This window comes from Lycium ferocissimum, chromosome 5, assembly GCF_029784015.1.
Source record: "Lycium ferocissimum isolate CSIRO_LF1 chromosome 5, AGI_CSIRO_Lferr_CH_V1, whole genome shotgun sequence".
In the NCBI taxonomy this organism is placed as follows: Eukaryota; Viridiplantae; Streptophyta; class Magnoliopsida; order Solanales; family Solanaceae; genus Lycium; species Lycium ferocissimum.
The window spans coordinates 34,125,942-34,145,288 of record NC_081346.1 but is presented as its reverse complement, the minus strand read 5'-3'; the positions used below and the strand labels follow the sequence as shown (position 1 = coordinate 34,145,288).

At 37.3% G+C, this 19,347-nt stretch overlaps 1 protein-coding gene across 1 annotated transcript; it reads left to right on the top strand.

Moving 5' to 3' along the window:
- The first annotated feature begins 1,595 nt into the window (after nt 1-1,595).
- Nucleotides 1,596-16,352, top strand: LOC132056755 (FRIGIDA-like protein 3). Its single transcript, XM_059449091.1, has 4 exons — nt 1,596-1,760; nt 5,278-6,339; nt 15,332-15,504; nt 15,750-16,352. The coding sequence occupies exons 2-4, from the start codon at nt 5,289-5,291 to the stop codon at nt 16,167-16,169; spliced, it is 1,644 nt and encodes a 547-aa protein (XP_059305074.1). The 5' UTR covers nt 1,596-1,760; nt 5,278-5,288; the 3' UTR covers nt 16,170-16,352.
- The last annotated feature ends 2,995 nt before the right edge of the window (nt 16,353-19,347 follow it).

The window sequence follows — 19,347 nt, the reverse complement described above, 5'->3', positions numbered from 1 at the left end:
CGCTCATGCCCGCAGGTAGGCACGCGGAGACGGATCGGACCGTAGGTTTTCTATCGAGCGGATTCTCGGAGCACTCGCTTTCTTCGGAGGTACAGTCTATTTGGTATTGTCCTTATGATCATTTGTATTCCATGTAGAGGCTCGTAGACGTGTGTGTACAGTTAGATGTTTTGTAGCTCCACCGGTTCATATTATGGTATAATATATTGGTGACCTTGTCGGCCTTATTTTGAGCTCTTAATACTTTACTGTTAGCCTTGCCGCTTTATGATATACGTAATGTTGTGGCGACCTTATCGGTCCGCATACGTACATACGTGTCGAATGATCGGATATTCCTATGTTGGGCCTTTTCGTGTAGGTGTTCTTTGAGTTATGGTTTATAATGTTCAAAGTAATGGATAAGTCAGGTGGTTCCCGGCCTACGGGTCAGAGCCCGTCATACTCCTGGTAGGGGTGTGACACTAGCCAAGGAAACTAAGCTTGACTACCTCTAGCCAAACATAACTAATAAACCTAAGCTAACTTTAGCCAAGGGTATCACTTAATAGATTGAAAGGTAAACTGCCTAACAACTACTAAGAATTTGAAATACCTACAACAACTTCCTTTTTGGGAAGAGTAGATTTACAATTTTAGCACAACAAAATAAAGACTTACAACAACATAAAGAACATAGACTAAATCTGTATCTGGATCGGGTTCTTCAGTTTTGCAAGTGATTTGTTCTTGTGATCACTTGAATTCTTGCGGCGACAACTTTTGCACAAGTTAGATTAGGTTTTTCAAGTGATACCAATTATGTTGCACCATGTTGTATATATAGTGGGAGCATGTGGGATGGATAAAGACCACTTATTCACTTTGACCTAAAGCATGGGCCAACTCACAGTTGTACTTGTGTACAGCAAGTGGCTCGGCTTTACAGTTCTTCTCTACTGACGGTGCAAGGTGCACAGAGAGCAGGTTACTGGCCAAGCCTCTATCTAGTTCTGAAATAGTTTGATAATCATCAAAACACAAATGCACCTGGACTTATCATATACCTTTTTTGCTGACGGATTTTTTTTTTTTTAAATTACTTACTTTATTTTTTAATTAAAAAAATACCACGTGCCTTTAAAAAAAAGTCTACCCATTTTTTTGAGTAGACATAGTTTTCTAAAGCCACATGATAATTTTTTTCTGGTATGTCGAGTCTAATTCATTTAAAAAGTGGGTAGACTTATTTTTTTAAAGCCACGGAGATATATTTTAAATGAACCAGACCTAACCCACCAGAAAAAAATTACCACGTGGTGTTAGAAAAATATGTCTACTAAAAAAATGAGTAGACTTTTTTTTTTTTTTTTTAAAGCCACATGGCTTTTTTTTAATTAAAAAAATTAGCTAAATGATGTTTTAAAAAAAATTATGTTAGTCAAAAGAGTATATTTGTATTATTTTGTAACGGTAAGGGTATATACACATCACTTTTTTAACGGAGGTATATTTGCACCTTTGCCCGTAAATAAATAAAGTAAATAATACTAATAAATAATAAATTAAATAAAAAAGCAAATAGGAGAGAGAGAGAGAGAGAGTGTCTGCGGCCGCGTGGTCTGTGTGTAGAAGCTGTCATAAAGTAGCAGTCTAACATTTGGACTGACAGACACTTTCCTCTTTCTCTACGGCATCACGACACACAAACCCTCGACTCCAAAAATGGTCTGATTTTTCCCCCAAATTCTCACTTCGTTCCACTTGTCACTACCAATCCAGTAAGTCCACTTTCACGTTGCTCTCACTCTGTTCCTTCAGTTCAAGACTTTAGTCCTTCTATTATTTTACCAAATTGCTTATTAAAACGCTCATGTTAGTAGCTAAGTTTTGACATTTCATCTTGGTCATTTGTTATGTCTTTGCATTTCTTTTTCAACTCCTAATATTTAGGTCACCTGACATTATAGTGCCCCGTTTGGCTGGTATGCTGTACCCGCTTCTCATTCTTGTCTTTTCCCCCTTTTTGTTACTCCTTCCGTCCCAATTTATGTGATATAGTTTGATCGGACACGGAGTTTAAGAAATAAAGAAAGACTTTTGAATCTTGTGGCATAAAATAAGTCAAAGATATTTATGTGATTATAGATCATCTAAAAAGTAAAGTTTAAAGTTAAATTATCGTCAAATAAGGAAATATATCATTTTTTTGGGACAGACTTAAAAGAAAAATGTATCACATAAATTGGGACAGAGGGAGTACTTGTTTCTGGAATTCATCAGTGAAGTCTTTTATACTTTGTTTTCTATTAGAAGGAACTATTATCTGCTGCCTCTTGATTCTGATTTACTTCTTTTAGTTTCATGAGTAATTCTGTTATGGCACATTTGTAGCATATCAGATGTTGTTGGCTTTATAGATAATTTCATATGTTTGGAAGAAAATGCCAAAAGAAGGAAAACCGGAATCTCTGAGCCCTAGGGGCGGATCTGTGATTTTAAATAACTTGATAATCTTTTTCTAATAATGGATGTGAATTAGTACTTTGTCTCCCCCAATTTGTGTGGCTACTTAACTTTTAGTCTATTCCAAAAATATTGACACCTTTCTATATTTAGAAATAATTTAACTTAAAAAATCTCATTTTACCCTTGATGAGATGATTTATAATCACACAAATGTCTATGGCGTGTTTTAGACAAAAAATTTCGGAAGTTTTGCTTTCTCTTTAAAACTCCTTTCCTAGTGAAAGAAGACCCACATAAAATGGGACCGAGGGAGTATGGATTTATATTTTAAAAGTATTTCAACTGTATATACAGTTCGAGCTGAAAGAAGTAGATGTTCTTTGAGCTAAAGGCAGCGACCATGAGAACCTACTGCAGCAAAGCTACATCTCTGTTGATTGGAGATGACTCTCTTGCTGCCTCTCTCATGTCAAATGCATAGGAGAAAGTTGCCAACAATTGTGTAAATTTTAGAAATTTTATTTTTCGGATGTGTATGTTAAAAATTTGACATTATTGATAAGTCAAGTGCAATGAGCTAAGGAAGTTAGTCTCTTTTACTGATTTTAACCCCATACTAATAAGAAGATGGAGGAACTTATTCAGACAACCAAGGGTAGCTGCAGATTTGACCTTGTAATATAGGGTGTCGTGATATGATGACAATAATGGGAGGTCCTTTTGTTCCATAGTATTGCGACAGTCACGTTAACTTGTCTCCTCTCTCTTTTCCATGCCCCTTTATATTGTTTTAGTTTTATTTTATCTTTATATGTTGTCATCTTCCTCTGACGAAGAACTTGAATTTTTGGCAAACCAAATGTTAATTATAAGTTGCTTTTGGTCGCATGGAAATATAATGTGGCAGGATATGATACTACCACATTGTTTCCTAGTGTTGGCAATGTTAGAATGTCCTACATTGGTTGAAAGAATAAGTTGTCTTGTTATATGTTTTGGGCAGGCCTTATCCCAAAAGCTAGTTTTTAAGGTGAGGGTTGTCCAAGATCGTACAAGAAGACACCATTATTCCCTCAACAAATGTGGGAAACTTTAACAACCCTTCTACATATGCTGCGCTGGACGTCTGGACCGTGGACATTATAACAGAGGGGTGCAACATTTGGTTACCCAAGAATATGAACGGGTCTGGCTCTAATACTTTGTTAATAGAATTGGAGCTTGTTGAACTGTGTGACCATCTCATCTAAAAGTTTAAGTTGCTGGAGAGAGTAAACCACTGTATTATGTCTCAATGTGCCCTCCTATGTGTGGACATTATTTTTTTCTAATGGACCAAACAAAAAAATTTCTTTTGGGGTGGTGATGAGATTTGAACCTAGAATCTTTGTCTGCTCTTAAACCACGTTAGAAAGGAAAATACACCGGAGAAGCCTTGGTGAGAAAATTCTCGCTGTGCAGTAACCTACGACGTCTGATAGATGAAAAGATAATCACCGTGCATTTTTCTGGTGACTCTCATCATTGTTTGTGTCACCTACTTGTTTCGTGAGTGTTCTGCGAAAATCAACACCACCACAATGTTCGGGACATCTCGACTAGCAAAACCCTTTAAACATCTCTGGCAACCAACCTCTGACGCGCCACCATACGCCTGCAGAAGTCAAATCTCTGGCAGCGCACCATCTCACACACCCAACGCTCTCACTGGTAGTCTCCAGCACTGATCGTTTTTCCTTGGGGTTAGGCTGGTCATTCGGATCTGACCTATCCCTTTTCCAGCCGATGGAGGACATTCTAACAGCTAACATGTCCTGGTACTCGATGAGTTGCTTCTTGGAGAAGAGAACAGTGTTTTACTTTCCACTTACTAACTGAAATGGCTATCTGCAATATAATCCGTGCTTTGTCCTCATTAATACCACTCTATGGAATAAAATCATAAATTTCTGGTAAATGATAAACATAAGGCTTTATCCCAAAAAAAGAAAACAAAGTTTAACATAAGGCTTTAACTTATTCAAAAAAATAAATGAATAAGAAGAATAACATAAGGCTTTGACTTTTTTCCTTTTCTTCTTGAGTGAGCAGACTAGTATGTAGATGGTAAAAGGTGATCATGCGGAAAAGCTGATACTGCTGGAATTTGAATAAACACAATGTCACAATAGAAGATTCCATTGAAACTTAAAAAGATCAATCACTTTTTTTTTTGTTTTTTTTTTTTTTAAACTGGTAACTTAAAAAGATCAATCACTTTTATCCAAGGAAAGTAAGAAAAGGTCATATGCATGATCAAGCTTAAGCACAAGTGAATGAATAGAACTCTGAATTAAGCTCTCATGCTTCATCACCGGCATTTATGTTGTTTATGTTTCTTAAGCTCTCCTGCTCTATCACCGGCATTTCTGTTTTCTTCTTTTTATTCTTATTCATGAGGTTCAATGGTTCATATTATTTTCCTGTTAGTACTAAATCATGGTTTCATTTCTTAAAATTCTCTTAAATAAAATGTCCTGATGGGTAGAAGATCCAGTTAAGGAGCATTTATGGACGGCTGTGCAATATACCGAATTTCAACGTCTGATACATAATGGTAGTTTCTGTAGTTTACATTCTGACCTCAAATCTTGATTAGGTTTATCTTCCGATTGGTAGGTGTGAGATATTTATGAACTTTTCAACAATTTTTTCAGATGATGCAGCAAAGTTAGTTTAGAAATAAAAGTCATCCTAGTTCTCTTCGATGTTAAAAGTGAATGCTCTTTTTGTCATGTTATTAAATTTCATCTCGATACTTCTTGTCCTAAAGTCTGAAATAATTTTTAGGGCTTACTATCATGGAAGACACACAATCAGTTGCAACATTGATGGACTCTACAACCTCTAAGATTCATCAACTACAGAAAGCATTTGCTGAGTTGGAAAGTCACCGTGCTATTACTCTCAACCTGAAATGGAAGCAACTTGAAGAACACTTTGATGGGCTGCAGAGGTCCTTGAAAAGGCGTTTCACTGAACTGGAAGAACAAGAGAAGGAGTTTGAAACAAAAATAGTTCAATCTAATGAGCTATTAGAGAAGCGTCAAGCAGCTGTTATTGCTAAGGATCAAGCTTCACTTGAGAGACTCCAGGAGAAAAGGGATGCAGCCGTCTCTGCCATTGCTATTGTTCTGGAGAAGCAAAGGAAACCTTATTCAGCAGAGCCTGTAGTTATTAACAGTGCGGAGGAGCAAGGTGGCCCATCTTTTCTGGAGGCAAAGCCCATTTCTGGGGCAAATGAGACTTATACAGAGGATAATAGAAAACATTCTGAGACTGCAATTGTGGAAGTCAAGTCTTATCCAGAGCTAGTGAAGCTATGCCAAGACATGGATTCAGACAGCCTCCATAAATTTATATCAGACAACCTCAGGAACCTGGCTGCTGTAAGGGAGGAGATTCCACTTGCTTTAAGAGCTGCAGATGACCCTGCCTCTCTTGTTCTGGACTCACTCAAGGGTTTCTATCCCTCAGAAGTGTCAATTTCTGATGCTAAAAAGGATGCAAATCTTTTAGGCCTTCGACGAACTTGTATTATGCTAATGGAATGCCTTAGCATTTTATTAACCACCCTGGAAATTGATTCTATGTCAAGAATAATATCTGAAAATGTAAAGGAACGTGCAAAAGTGATTGCTAAAGGGTGGAAACCTAAGTTAGATGAACTTGACATTGGTGCAAATAATGGGAATTCCTTGGAGGCTCATGCATTTTTACAGCTTCTAGCTACTTTTGATATTAGTTCTAACTTCAACCAGGATGATTTATTCAAGTTGCTTCCAATGGTTTCACGACGTCGCCAAGCTGCTGATCTCTGTCGTTCCCTTGGACTGTCTGACAGAATGCCAGGTGGGTGTCCATAACATGTCTAAGTTACTGTTCAAGGATATTCTTCTACTTTTTCATTTTGAGTATTTTTGACAAGTTTTGCAAGGATCCTTTAATCTTCTTCCTCTCCTTTGTACTGCTTCTCTGATTTGCTCTCTCTATTACTCCTTATTTTCTGACTGACCAATGTTGAAGAATAATCTTATTAGAATAACGTCGGGATCACCCAATTCAGGTTCATTTCACAAGTATAGAGTCAGATTGTTAAGCAATGCAGCTGTAGCCTGTATATTGATTCATTTGCACTCAAGTGCCAGGTGAATTGCCTTATATGAAGTTGGCTTCGATGTGGTTGATGCCAATAGTAATCAAATCTCCTATTCTACTTTAAGTATTTAGCATTTTACCTTTTACATACTGCCTGTGTCCAGTTCTGTTTCCTCTGCTTTATTGTTCAACTTTTTCATGTTTATGGTAATTATTATGTCCTTTAGAACTTTCAATGAAATTGGTATAAGTTGTAACCTTTTGCATTTCAATATAAAAATAGTACTCTTTTGGTTTAGTAAATAAACTAGTTTTAGGGTACGTGCTTAGCACTAATGATAATAACATTTAAAAAGAGATTCAAACATCATATATGTTTACAAAGTAAAAGGCACAAAGTCTGAGAACTTAAATGTACACAGACCTTACCCCTATCTTGGGAGGTAGAGAGGCTGTTTCCGATATGCCCCTGACTCAAGGAAAAACAGTTCAAAGCAGTTCGGGAAAAGAGATAACGGAAGTGAAAAAGCCACAACAAAATACTAAAGATAGCATGACAAAACATTCTGAAAAAAGGGACAGTAACTACAACAAAATAATATGCTAATCGAAGTGCAAGAAACATTAGATAGTAACAAAAATCGAAGAACAAGAAGCTACAAGCGTAATACTACGACTACTAGTATGACAGGATAAGCGAGGCAACGCCCAACTACCTACTAGCCTTCTATCCTAATTCATGTCCTCCATAGCCTCCTATCTAAGGTCATGTCTTCGGTAAGCTGAAGTTGCGTCATATCTTGTCTAATCACCTCTCCCCAATACTTCTTCAGCCTACCCCTGCCTCTCATGAAACCATTCATAGCCAACCTTTCACACCTCCGCATTGGGGCATCCGTGCATCTCCTCTTCACATATCTGAACCATATCAGCCTTGTTTCTCGTATCTTATCCTCCACCAAGGCCACTCCCACCTTGTCTGAGATATCTTCATTTCTGTTGCTATCTCTCCTAGTAAGCCCACACATCCATCTCAGCTTTCTCATTTCCGCAACTTTCATCTTCTGAACGTGCGAGTTCTTGACTGACTAATACTTTTCCCCATACAACATAGTTGGTCTAACCACCACTCTATAAACTTGCCTTTAAGTTTTTGTGGCACCTTCTTATAAACAAGACTCCAGAAACGGGCCTCCATTTCATTTATCGTGCACCAATACGATGTGTGACATCATCATCAATCTCCCCAATACCTTGGATAATAGACCCAAAATATTTGAAACTTCCTCTCTTATGGATGCCCGAGTATCAAACACTTCCATGCCAAGCCTCGTGTTTCATCGGACTTGCGAATCGATATAACCGACTTTAGTGATAGTTCGTTCTTACTTATTCTTTGTGGAATTTGCCTTTTAGGGTTTCTTTATTTTCTGTAAATTTGTTATGTTGCATAACTCAAAGAAGAAAAAGATTTATACAAGATATCTTATATATTTGAAATAAGCAACGATTTAATGCACAACATTTAGCTGATTTAAAACTTCTAAACATTAAGGGAAGACAAATATATTCTAGTTTCTAGGTACACACTTTTTTGTTTACCTCATATCAATGAGTTAGGGGTGGCAAACGGGCGGGTCGAGTCGAATATGGGCCGGGTCGAAAATGGGGTGACAAAAAACGGATCAATTACCCGACCTGCCCATATTTAACACTGTTAAAAAATGGGTTACCCGACGGATAATATGGATATCCATCTTATCCATATTATCCAAAGCTACTTCAAAGATGTTGGCTTCATGTAGCCAATATGGAGAAGATTAATTTCCTTCTTGTGAGCTATTGTCTCACTGTCCTTCTCGACTAACTGAAAGATCTAACAATTCGCTCAAGGATTATAGCATTTTTCATAATAGTATTGGCATAGCTCGTTGAAGCGAGGAAGCCGGTACAGAGCGACAGATAAGCGAAGAGATTTAGGCAACTTAATCGACCTCCTCGGACTTGTTAAAAGGTACCACTTATTTCGGAAACTCGAAACTTTCGTCGGTTTCCAGCGAAACTCGACGCTACTTTAACACAAGTGGCGGTGTCCATCATCGAAAGGCGTCTACGTTCGCGCACACGGGGAGAAAGTGCTCGCTAGTGCCGAACTCACCCCCGATCTCTACGTTGGTTGGGGCGGTGTCTTGGAAGACGGTCGAAATCGATCCGGATGTAAGATTCATCTACGCTGGCAAAAGGGCTGTCAGAAAGAGTCCAATCCCGAGGAGAGTTCATGTGAGGCAAGACTAAGTCATTTAGTTGTTTTCTATTTCCATTCTGCCTTCACCATGCCTACCCTGTAAAAAGGATTCTCCAACTGATGATTTACAGACTCTCACTATCTTTGATTTGAATCAACAAATGATGTATGTCACCGTATATGCCTACGACGTTTCGCAAGCCTTTGTCATTGTCAGTCATTTTGTCCACAAATCCAATCCCTAGTACATAGTTGCACCTCAACATTTGTGGGAAGAATAGAACTTCGACACTTTTCAATGACACAACCTCCAAGAAAATCTTTTTTTGAAACTATCCACCCAAACCCAACCCCCACCACCCACTCCCCAACCAAATCCCAGCCCCACCCAACGACCACCCTCGAACGCACTTCATCTTCACCTACCCACCCCAACTCCACCCCATCCCACACCACCGCTCCACCCAACCCTCACCCACCCCCCTCCCAAAGCGTCTATTTCATATATGACTACTTTGCACTTTGAAGACAACCCCAAAAAGTGACTATGTTTGTAAACTAGCCATTTTTTAAAAGTGACACAAAAAATGGCTATTTTTGTAAATTGACCATTTTTGAAAAGTGACATAAAAATGGTTATTTTTGCAAAAATATATTTCTCGCAATACCACCGAAAATGCAAATTTGCAAAAGTAGCAACTTTTTTGTTATTTTTCAAAAAATGGCCACTTTACAAAAGTAGCCATTTTTGTGTCACTTTAAAAAAATGGCTACTTTACAAAAGTGACCACTATCTTAGGGATGGCACATTGCAAAAATGGTTATTTTAATACTTTCACAAAGAAGCTCTTTTAAAAAATGGCTACTTTTGCAAAGTAGTTAGTTTTTAAAGTAACTACTTTCACAAAATGACTATTTATGAAAATTGATTACTTTCAAAAAGTGACTATTCTTCAAAAGTATCTACTTTCACAAAGTGGCTATTTCCTAAAAGTGACTACTTTTACAAAGTGACTATTTTCTTAGGTGACTACTTTTGCAAAACAACTATTTTTGAAAAGTAGCTACTTTTCGCAAGTAATATTTTGAAAAAGCGGTTACTTTTGTAATGTGATTACTTTTGTAAAGTTGCTATTTTTGAAAGCTACTACTTTCACAAAATGTCTAGTTTTGCAAAGTTGAGAGATAGGGAGTGGTGGTAGGGAGAGAGAGGTAGTGACGGGGTAGGTGATAGGTAAAGCGGGGGCGGGGTGGTTAAGTGTGGGGTGGGGTGGGAAGCAGGGCAAGTGAAAGTGGTGGGTGGTTAGGTGGGCGGGGGGGGGGGGTTAAGGAAGGGATGGTTAAGGAACTTGTTTTCCTAGAGAAAGTATTTTCCAAAACATTTTGACCAACCAAACATGGGAAAATTGAAAAATATTTCGTCCATACCAAACACACTCTATATGTTGTGGGTTTTATCCATTTTACCCACTAATTTACCTATATTTTAAGTGGATAATATGGATTGACTCATATTGGACTCATTTAAAATGGGTTGGGTATCCAACCCATTTAAAATGGGTTGGATCGGGCAGATAACTATATTTTTTACCCATTTTGCCACCTCTATGAGTATACATTTTTTTAAAAATTCCGTTAATAGTATAAAAATGCGTTTGGATTATAAAATAAAGGCAAACCTGTAACTTCCTGAAATTAAAATCCACATGCAAAAGATATGATTCAATAGGAATTAGGACGCAACATTGATTTCTTATGGATATCCTATGACAATTATTGGTATTTAACTTATATGATCCAATACTAAATCTAAAATGATCCGGTTTTTTTTTGTTTGATAACCGTGGTGAAATTTATTACATACTTTTTCTTACAATTTTATCAAATATTAGTCAAGTAACATAAAGTTTAAAAAATTGAATCTTTTGGTCTCTTAATGAATTATTTGAGATTCTTTTGTTGATTAGTAAATTCAAAGACTTAATCATTTGCTCTCAACATTAATAGGAAATAACTTGCCTTTAATTGATTCAAAATTTTAGTATTAGTTCATTCCAAATTTTAAATATTTAATTTTATTATTATAATTTTTCCTAACAACCCAATAGCCTAGCTCAACGGTCATAGATTCATAATCTCCTATTCTCCTTAGGGTCATGAGTCGATTCATGCTTGATCAAAGAAAAAAGTTTCCAATAAGAATTATGTTTTCAAATGGTCGAAAACCAATCAACATTTCACTTTTGGATCTTTGTGTTCGTAGAGTTAGTGCTATTGACTTTCGCCGATCATTTTTCTTCCTCTCTCACACCCCCCCCCCCCCCTCCCCCCCTCTTTATATTCTTAAATTCTTCTTAGTTATGTTTTAATTGTTGAGTGTAGTTTTCTATTATAACAACAACATATCTAGTGTGATCCCACGAGTGGGATCTGGGGAGGGTGGAGTGTACGCTATTTGAGAAGGAAAGGAGATCAAATGTAGTATAGAAATGTACTATAGTTCATATAAATAGTTCAAAAGTAATATGAATAGAATTGCAGTTATTTTGTATTATTTAAATAAAATCATATAAGGTAACATGTTAATTAATTTTAAAGTTTAAATATTAAGACTTAATCAGTGTTATCAAAGGCGCGCTTTAAGCGCGCTTAAGCCCCAAAGCGAGGCTCAAAACATGTTGAGCGCTTCGGCTCGCTTTATGTGCGCTTTTGTCATCATCAAGGCTCTAAGACATACTTTTCCTTGCCAATGAGCCTCTCGATTTAGTGACACTAGATGATTGATATTTCACTTTATCGCAATATTTTTACAATTTCTTTGTCCATATAGTTGTTATTCGTGCTTATTATTATTAATCTTGGACTAAACATATATATTTGTATTATTGTACCATTGCGCTTTTTTTCATTAAAGCGCACGCTTTATTTGCGCTTTGCGCTTAAAGGCCCAGCTGACCTTAGAGCTTTTTTGCGCTTTTCGCTTTTGATAACACTTGACTTAATTCCTATGTAATTCAAATAAAAAGATATAATTATTCGTCATTTTTTTTGGGAATGACGAAATGTAAAAAATACTACTCATTATCTTATTATATAGCTCAAAGATGTAAAAAAACAATTTAAAATAATTCAAGAAAAATATCTAGGTTTATCCTAATCTTCTCTATCAAGATGTGCAATACAATGACACATCACATCAAGGAGAAGCTTTACTGTAATAGTCATGACCTAAGTTACACGAACTCGGGTGCGGGTATCCGATACGGGTACGGATTCGAGTGTCGGATTCGGCAAAATCTAAATTTTAGGATTCGGGGTGCGGATCCAGTTATGGATACGGGTGCGGGGATTCGGCTGTAAATATGAAAAAATATAGAAGGCATATGAAAAAATACGTTCCAAGAATAATCCGTTGTACAAAGGGGTCAATTTTATTATGTTCAACCAAAAGAAATATGTCCGTGCTTTTGTGCGATTAAAAATATAAATTAATTATCAAAAAATTGACATGCTAATAATTAATTTTAAAATTATCCCTATTTTGTATAAGAAAGAAACATTTATGAATAGCATAATTAGGTGCCTTTCAATTTTGTGTCACAAGTAGCATATAATGGAAAATAAAGGGGATAAAAATAGCACATATGAAGAATAAAGGGGTCATTTTTGTACGTTAATACAATTAAGACTTTTAAGAGTCCTAACTCAGCTTGTACACGACTACATGTCTCCTCCAGCTGTAAGCAGTCGTCTTCTTCATATTCCCCAAATTTCCTTTTCAAGCTTTTACAGAGCAAACCTTTTACGGAGCAAACCTTTTACAGAGGTCGTCTCTTTCACATTCTTTCATTCTTTCCTCAAGATAGAAAGAGAAAGTCATTCAAGGCCGAAAACAAACCCTCCATCTATATCACTGCTTCTCTCTGCCATCCGAACTCAACACAACCTTGTATTCTTGGTTTATCTAAACATGAAGCAGCAAACATGAGATAAAAGTACTAGAATATTGAAGGTATGTCATTTTCCTTATCTTAAATAGTTAAATCTGTTTTATTTTTAATTTTGAGAAATCAAAATCTCAAATTTTTCCCCGTCGATGGACTCCGGTCAAAGTATCCGTATGTAATTGACCGTATCCCGGACGTTTGCCGTCCCCGCACCCGACCGTATCCCAGACGGGGACGACACCCTAAATGGCGAGTCCGTGTAACTTAGGTCATGACGTAAATAAAACAATGACACAAACATTGATATGCATTCTTAAATAAGATCAAAATAAGAAGGTGACTTAGTAATGTGGAACTCGACAATGGCAAAACCGAAGTCAGTTTTCAATTTTGTTCTGTATCCCTCGTTGTTCTTTTCTTTTCTTATTTGCTATTTGATTTCCCCCCTTTCTTCTAGTATAATTATGTTACATAGTTTAATAATGAAAGAATTTATATAAGGTAAAAGTTAAATGGATTCTAAAATTCTAAATATTTGGACTTTCTACATAATTAAAATAAGGAAAGATTTAATAAGTAAAATTCTAGTTGATTTCAAAGTTCTAATTATTAGGAAAATAATTAAATGACTATTTTATCAGATGTGTTTCTATTTTAAAAGGGTAAAAAAGACAGATGACATTTCACTAACGGGCGTCGTGCTTTATATATATATATATATATAGGTAATGTAAGTGTATTACTATTTGTTACCTTATTTGCTTTTTATCGTGCTATTTTTGGTGCCATAATTCTCTTTATACCATGCTTTTTACCTTGATATTTGTTGTCACATCAGTCTTTTCTTTCAGCCGAGGGTCTATCGGAAACAGCCTCCCTACTCCATAAAGGTAGGGGTAAGGTCTGCGTACATCTTACCGTCCCCAGACCCCACTTGTGGGACCACACTGGGCATCATGATGTTGTTGTATATAGTTGATGTAAATAGATAGTGGTTTGATCTGTGTGTATGTACAGATTTCAAGTGTGTTTTAAAGGATTCATATGGTGTACCCTAGCTGTCATTTAGTGTTTGTCAAGGCTAAATGCATACCGTAGATTCAACACAAAGAAGAAAATGAGGACAATCTTTGTGAGGCAGAAGAAGTAAAATAGTTATATCCTTGCCCAAGACTTCGTCACTCTCGTTTCTTTAAAAATCAAACTTTACACACATTCCTTAAGATTACTCATATGATTCATTTCTCAGCTACCACTACATTGTTTCAAGTTGTATGCATGTTTCTCTTTGTCCTATTTGTATCACTGCTTTTTAGGGAAAAAAATAAAAATGGAGTCAGTTTTTTTCGGAATTTGATAATAACCTCCTTAGAACTTGTTTGATACTGACATTGTTATGCTATTTTATTCATTTGTTATCTCCTTACTTTTTATTTCCGATTTTCTTCCTTCAGCAGTTCGCAATGTCAAGGTGGTCCTTCTTGTCACCTAGAGATCTGCATGTCATATATATTTCTGAAATGGTTGTATGCTAGACTGCTAGTTAATTCCGCTCTATGGAGCAGTATCTGTTAACTGTTCCTTGCTTGCAATTTGTGGAGTGCAGTCCGCTTCCCCTCCCCCCCTCTCTTTTTATTTTATTTTAAGAGACACTTAAATTTCGTTTTGGTAGCTCTTTTCATCTTTTACTTGCCCTCCAGGAGCAGCAGAGGTTTATGTGCGTGTGTTGGGATGGGGTGGGGTGCGGGGATGCTTGGGCTTGAAGGTTAACCAGAAGAGTCATGTCAGTTGATTGTATACTCCTGACTGCAACCAGTTTTCTTCTCCTTTTAGAGACACTGTAATTTCTTTTGGTATATCTTTTCATCTTTTACTTGCCTCCAAGAGCAGCGTAGGTGGGGGGAAAGTTTGGGGGCTGGAAGTTTAACCAGAGAGTAATGTCAGTTAATTGTTATTCTCCTGGCCTGTTTTTGTTTGGTTTTGTGTTTGATCTAATGAAAGAATGGTTGTTAAGGTCAAAAGAGGCAAACTGTAGATTTCACTTCCAAAGGGAAAATAATTGGGAGGCATATAAATATGTACAGTAAGAACGAAAGCACTCCCTTTTGTTCTACCACCTTAGTAGAGAATATCTTGAGTGAATTTCTTAGCTACAGAGATTTGTCAATATCTCCTTGTGGCAGCTAGAGTCCTAGACTCCTATCATAACACCATTTTTTAAAACTTTCATCTGGTCCTGCATCATTTTTTCCATTAGATCTTCTAAACAATTGCAAATCTAAGTAACTGTCTCAGGGGCAGCGAAAAAGGTGTCTTTATACAGAATCAGATGTTTCCTCATTCCTGCCCTTGTTGCCAGCGTTACGAGGTTATGCAAGTTAAAGTGTTTCCTAGGGTTACATCACATACCATTAATTCTTATCCTGTCTAAGTGTGAACCAACTGCTATGGTAGGGAACCATATTCGTTTGATTTGATTGCATATGCTCAGTAACTCCGTTGTGCATACATTACATTCTCACATAGCTGTTGCGTTCTGGTTGCACTTCTACAGGTGTTATTGATATCTTGGTTAGTAAAGGGAGGCATATAGATGCTGTTAATCTAACTTTTGCCTTTGAGCTGACTGAGCGATTCTCACCTGTTTCCTTACTGAAATCCTACTTGAACGAAGCAAGTAAAGCATCTTCACCTGTGAAATCCGGAAATGCTTCGCCTACTGTACAGGTTTGTTCCCTCTTCCTTGGTATGTATTTCTAAAGATGATGAAAGTGTTTATGGTGACATCATATCTATGTTCAAGAACCCCTTGCTCCTCCACCAGTTCCCTTGGGGTGGGGTGGAGGAATGGTGGTTGACACTGGTTCGCAGTCCATGCTCTTGTGACTAATGTAACCTGTCTGATGAGAGAATCTTTTTTCCTGAAATAACTGTCTGCTTACCTTTATCCAATTGTATTTCTCTTGTTCTAGAATGATGTCAATGAGAAGGAACTGGCTGCTTTAAAGTCTGTGATTAAATGCATTGAAGACCATGAGCTTCAGGAGCAATACCCAGCGGATAACCTCCAGAAAAGGATTCTTCAGTTGGAGAAAGCAAAGGCAGATAAGAAAAGGGCAACCGAAGTTGTGAAACCTCAAACCAAGAGGCCTCGTGCCAACGGTGTAGGAAATGGGCCCCGAGTCACTACCGTTGCTGCTGACAAGAACTACTATGATGCTAGGGCGACTGATAGGTACCCGCAATATGTGTATGACAGACCATATGCTTACACCGTTTCAAGTGACACCCATGTTCCATCATTTTTGGGTACTCCTGCTTACAGCGTTTCCTCTGGGCATGGCAACTTCTTTGGAAATGGCTACCATTACCAGGCCGCTTACCTGCACTAATCAGTAGACTTTGACAATGATCTCTTTAGCCAGTAGTGTTAACCATGGAAGTTTGCTTAATTTGCTCATGTGGGCAGATTTTATACTGAATATAACCTTGTTAATTTTAGTCTGTTGTAACAGCTGATACTTCTAATATGTGCACTATGTTTCGATGTTTATATTTCATCATCAAGTTCCTAATTTAGGTTCTTTCATGTGTAGTTTCTTGTGGTCTGAAGACACCTTGTGAGCAACCGGAGGCTCTAACTTGGCCTTGTTTCAAGGATTTCTGCAGGAAAATATTCTTCCTCCTTTTATTTGCTCTGGAAGATGTGTGAGGAGTACTAGCACCAAAGAAGAAATATTCATGATAAGCGAAGTTATAGTAAATAAAAAGAGAAAAAGAATAATGCGTGTAAAGCTACTATGCTCGTTTGGTCTCTATGGAAACACTGAATTTGGCCAATAATAGTTAGCACTTAGCACCTTGATTGAAAGGCTGTCCTTGAGGTCTGAATTCTAGTTTTCAGAATGTCTTTCCTTTTCTAGTTTTCAGAATGTCTTTCCTTTCTCGTTCCCTCGATCTCGAGTCCTCACACTCGAAAGGACTTAAAAAAGGAAATTACAGTGCGAAGCATGGCTTGAGTTTTTTTTTTTTTTGGTTAATTCTTGTTTTTGTTTTAAATTTTTTTCTAATTTAAGTTAAATTTTTTTTTTTAGGGGAACCACCCAGTTCCAAAATCAGAACTTGGGTGGTATTTTCTGGTATTTTATTGATAAGAAAAGAAGAAACATGAAGGGGAGGACATAAACCTTGCCCCTATGCAAAATGAAAGCTGGACAGGCCAGCTTTGGTGCATGAATATACACAACCTATCATGAGCTAAATGATGCATGTCCTATGGGGTGGAAGTAGTCTTCCTGAACAGAGGGTGGGATACTGAAAAATGATGCATGATTCCTATGTACAAAAGACATCAAACACGTATCTTTAGTTGGTGTTTGGTGCCCTTTGTATTACATGGGACTCTAATGCAGCTAACCAACTAGGATTAGATCAAGGAGGATCAAATTGATAAAGGTTGTTACTCTTAATTCTACTTCTGATGGTTGGTAGACCCCATCTATCCATCTTCAGACAACCCTTCACAGATTTGGGCAGTTCATTCAATGTATTATAAGAGACTATATCATTATGAGAGTGGCTGAGCTGTGCCAACTTGTTAGCCACCTGATTAGCTTCTCTCAGACAGTGCTTGATTTGAAATAATTTCTGACTTAGTAAGTTTTGCATCCAAGTTATAATTTGAGAGATGTTCCATGGTGACTTTGTTTTGCCTTCAATAGCCTGGACTAGCAGCAATGAGTCAGCTTCTATGATGAAATTTTCCATTCTCATGTTCAAACACCACTCTACACCATGTTGTAGTGCCTTTGCCTCAGCCCAATTGCTGGTCCCTTTACCCATGTTTATACTGAAAGCATGAATAACCTTGCCATTATGGTTTCTGATTACACCACCTCCCCCACAGTCATCTCCTTTACAGCTTCCATTAGGATTGAGCTTGATGAAGCCAGGTGGGTGAGGATACCATTTGACAGACTTGATTGGCATCTTGGAATAGTTATTATTCAGTTTGTTGCAGAAGGTATACCAGTCAGCTTCTGGTTGCAGTAAGGGAAATTGCCAGTTGGTGATCTGGAAGATGTGTGATGATATATTTCTAAATGACATAGCACTGTTGAAATTGATGAAGCTGAATCTGATATTACATCTAACTTTCCAGATCTCCCAACATACCACCTGATGAAGAATGCCTTTGACAAGCATTGCTACAGGGTTCTTGGTTTTCAAAATCCAGCAATTTACCAGAATTTGTCTAAGAGGGATGTTTAGGACTTTGATCCCCAAAGGTTGACATATTTTGGACCAAAGATCCTTAGCCAAATCACTTTGTCCAAACAGGTGCTCAACAGTTTCAATTATGTGAATAGTGCAGCAACAACAAATAGAAGGCCCATGAATTTTGAACCTTCCAATGGTGTTGTAGATAGCTTATTTTTTATGACTTTCCATGAGTGGAAATTGACTTTCAATGGGCAATTCTTATGCCAAATTCTTTTATCATGCCAGTCTCCAACTGCTTTTTTCCTCAGTAAATCCCAAGCTGATGAAACTGTAAACTTGCCTTCAGGATTCAAAGCCCAATTTGGTTTATCTTTATCATGCCAGTCTCCAACTGCTTTTTTCCTCAGTAAATCCCAAGCTGATGAAACTGTAAACTTGCCTTCAGGATTCAAAGCCCAATTTGGTTTATCAGCCCTGTCTGTGGTGAAATGAATTGAAATGTGCTGTATAGCAGCTCTTATTATCAAAGGCACTCTATAACCTGCTCTATCCCAATTCCACACATAATTCATGTAGACCTCATTCAGTTTACAATTGACAGGAATATATTCTTGTGGAAGCTGTTTGTATAGGGCACCCTCTCCACTCCAATTATCATACCAGAAAGACAAATCACCTTGGCCTATTTGCCAAATTATGCTATCTTCTGTTGGTTGCTTGAGATCTTTGTAGCAGTTTATTGAGAAACAAGAAGAAGAGCTGTGAACAGAATTGCACAAGAACTTCGATGATTTTGCTCTTTCGTTCAATCGATACTGCGACTTGGCTTAGGAAAAAAAAAAGGAAAAGAAAGAATCAAAACTAGGTGGATTAGAAGATTATTCGTAGACCTCCTGCAAAAATCAGAGGAGTCCATGTCCTTGCCTCATTTTCTTCCTATAGAGGTGAAAATTCGTAACCAGATTTTGGTGCATGAAAATCTTGAAAGCGTTCTCTAGGCAGGGGCGGATGTACCAAGAGCCAAGGTGTTCACCCGAACACCCTGGATAAAAAATTACAGTGTATATTTAGGGTAAATTTATGTGTTTATGTACATAAATTAACTTTTGAACACCCTCAACATATATTACAATGTATATTTAGGTTCAATTATTTTTCCAAACACCCTGAGTGAAAATCCTGAATCTGCCACTGTCTCTAGGTGTTATCTTTGTCAGTATTTTATGCTTAAAATAATACTCCAATTACTAAGAGATATAGGACGAATTAATAGTGAGGAATATAATGTTTCTACTTAGATAGAGATAGTAGTGCAGCAACACTGCTCAACTTTGTAGTTGTACCTAC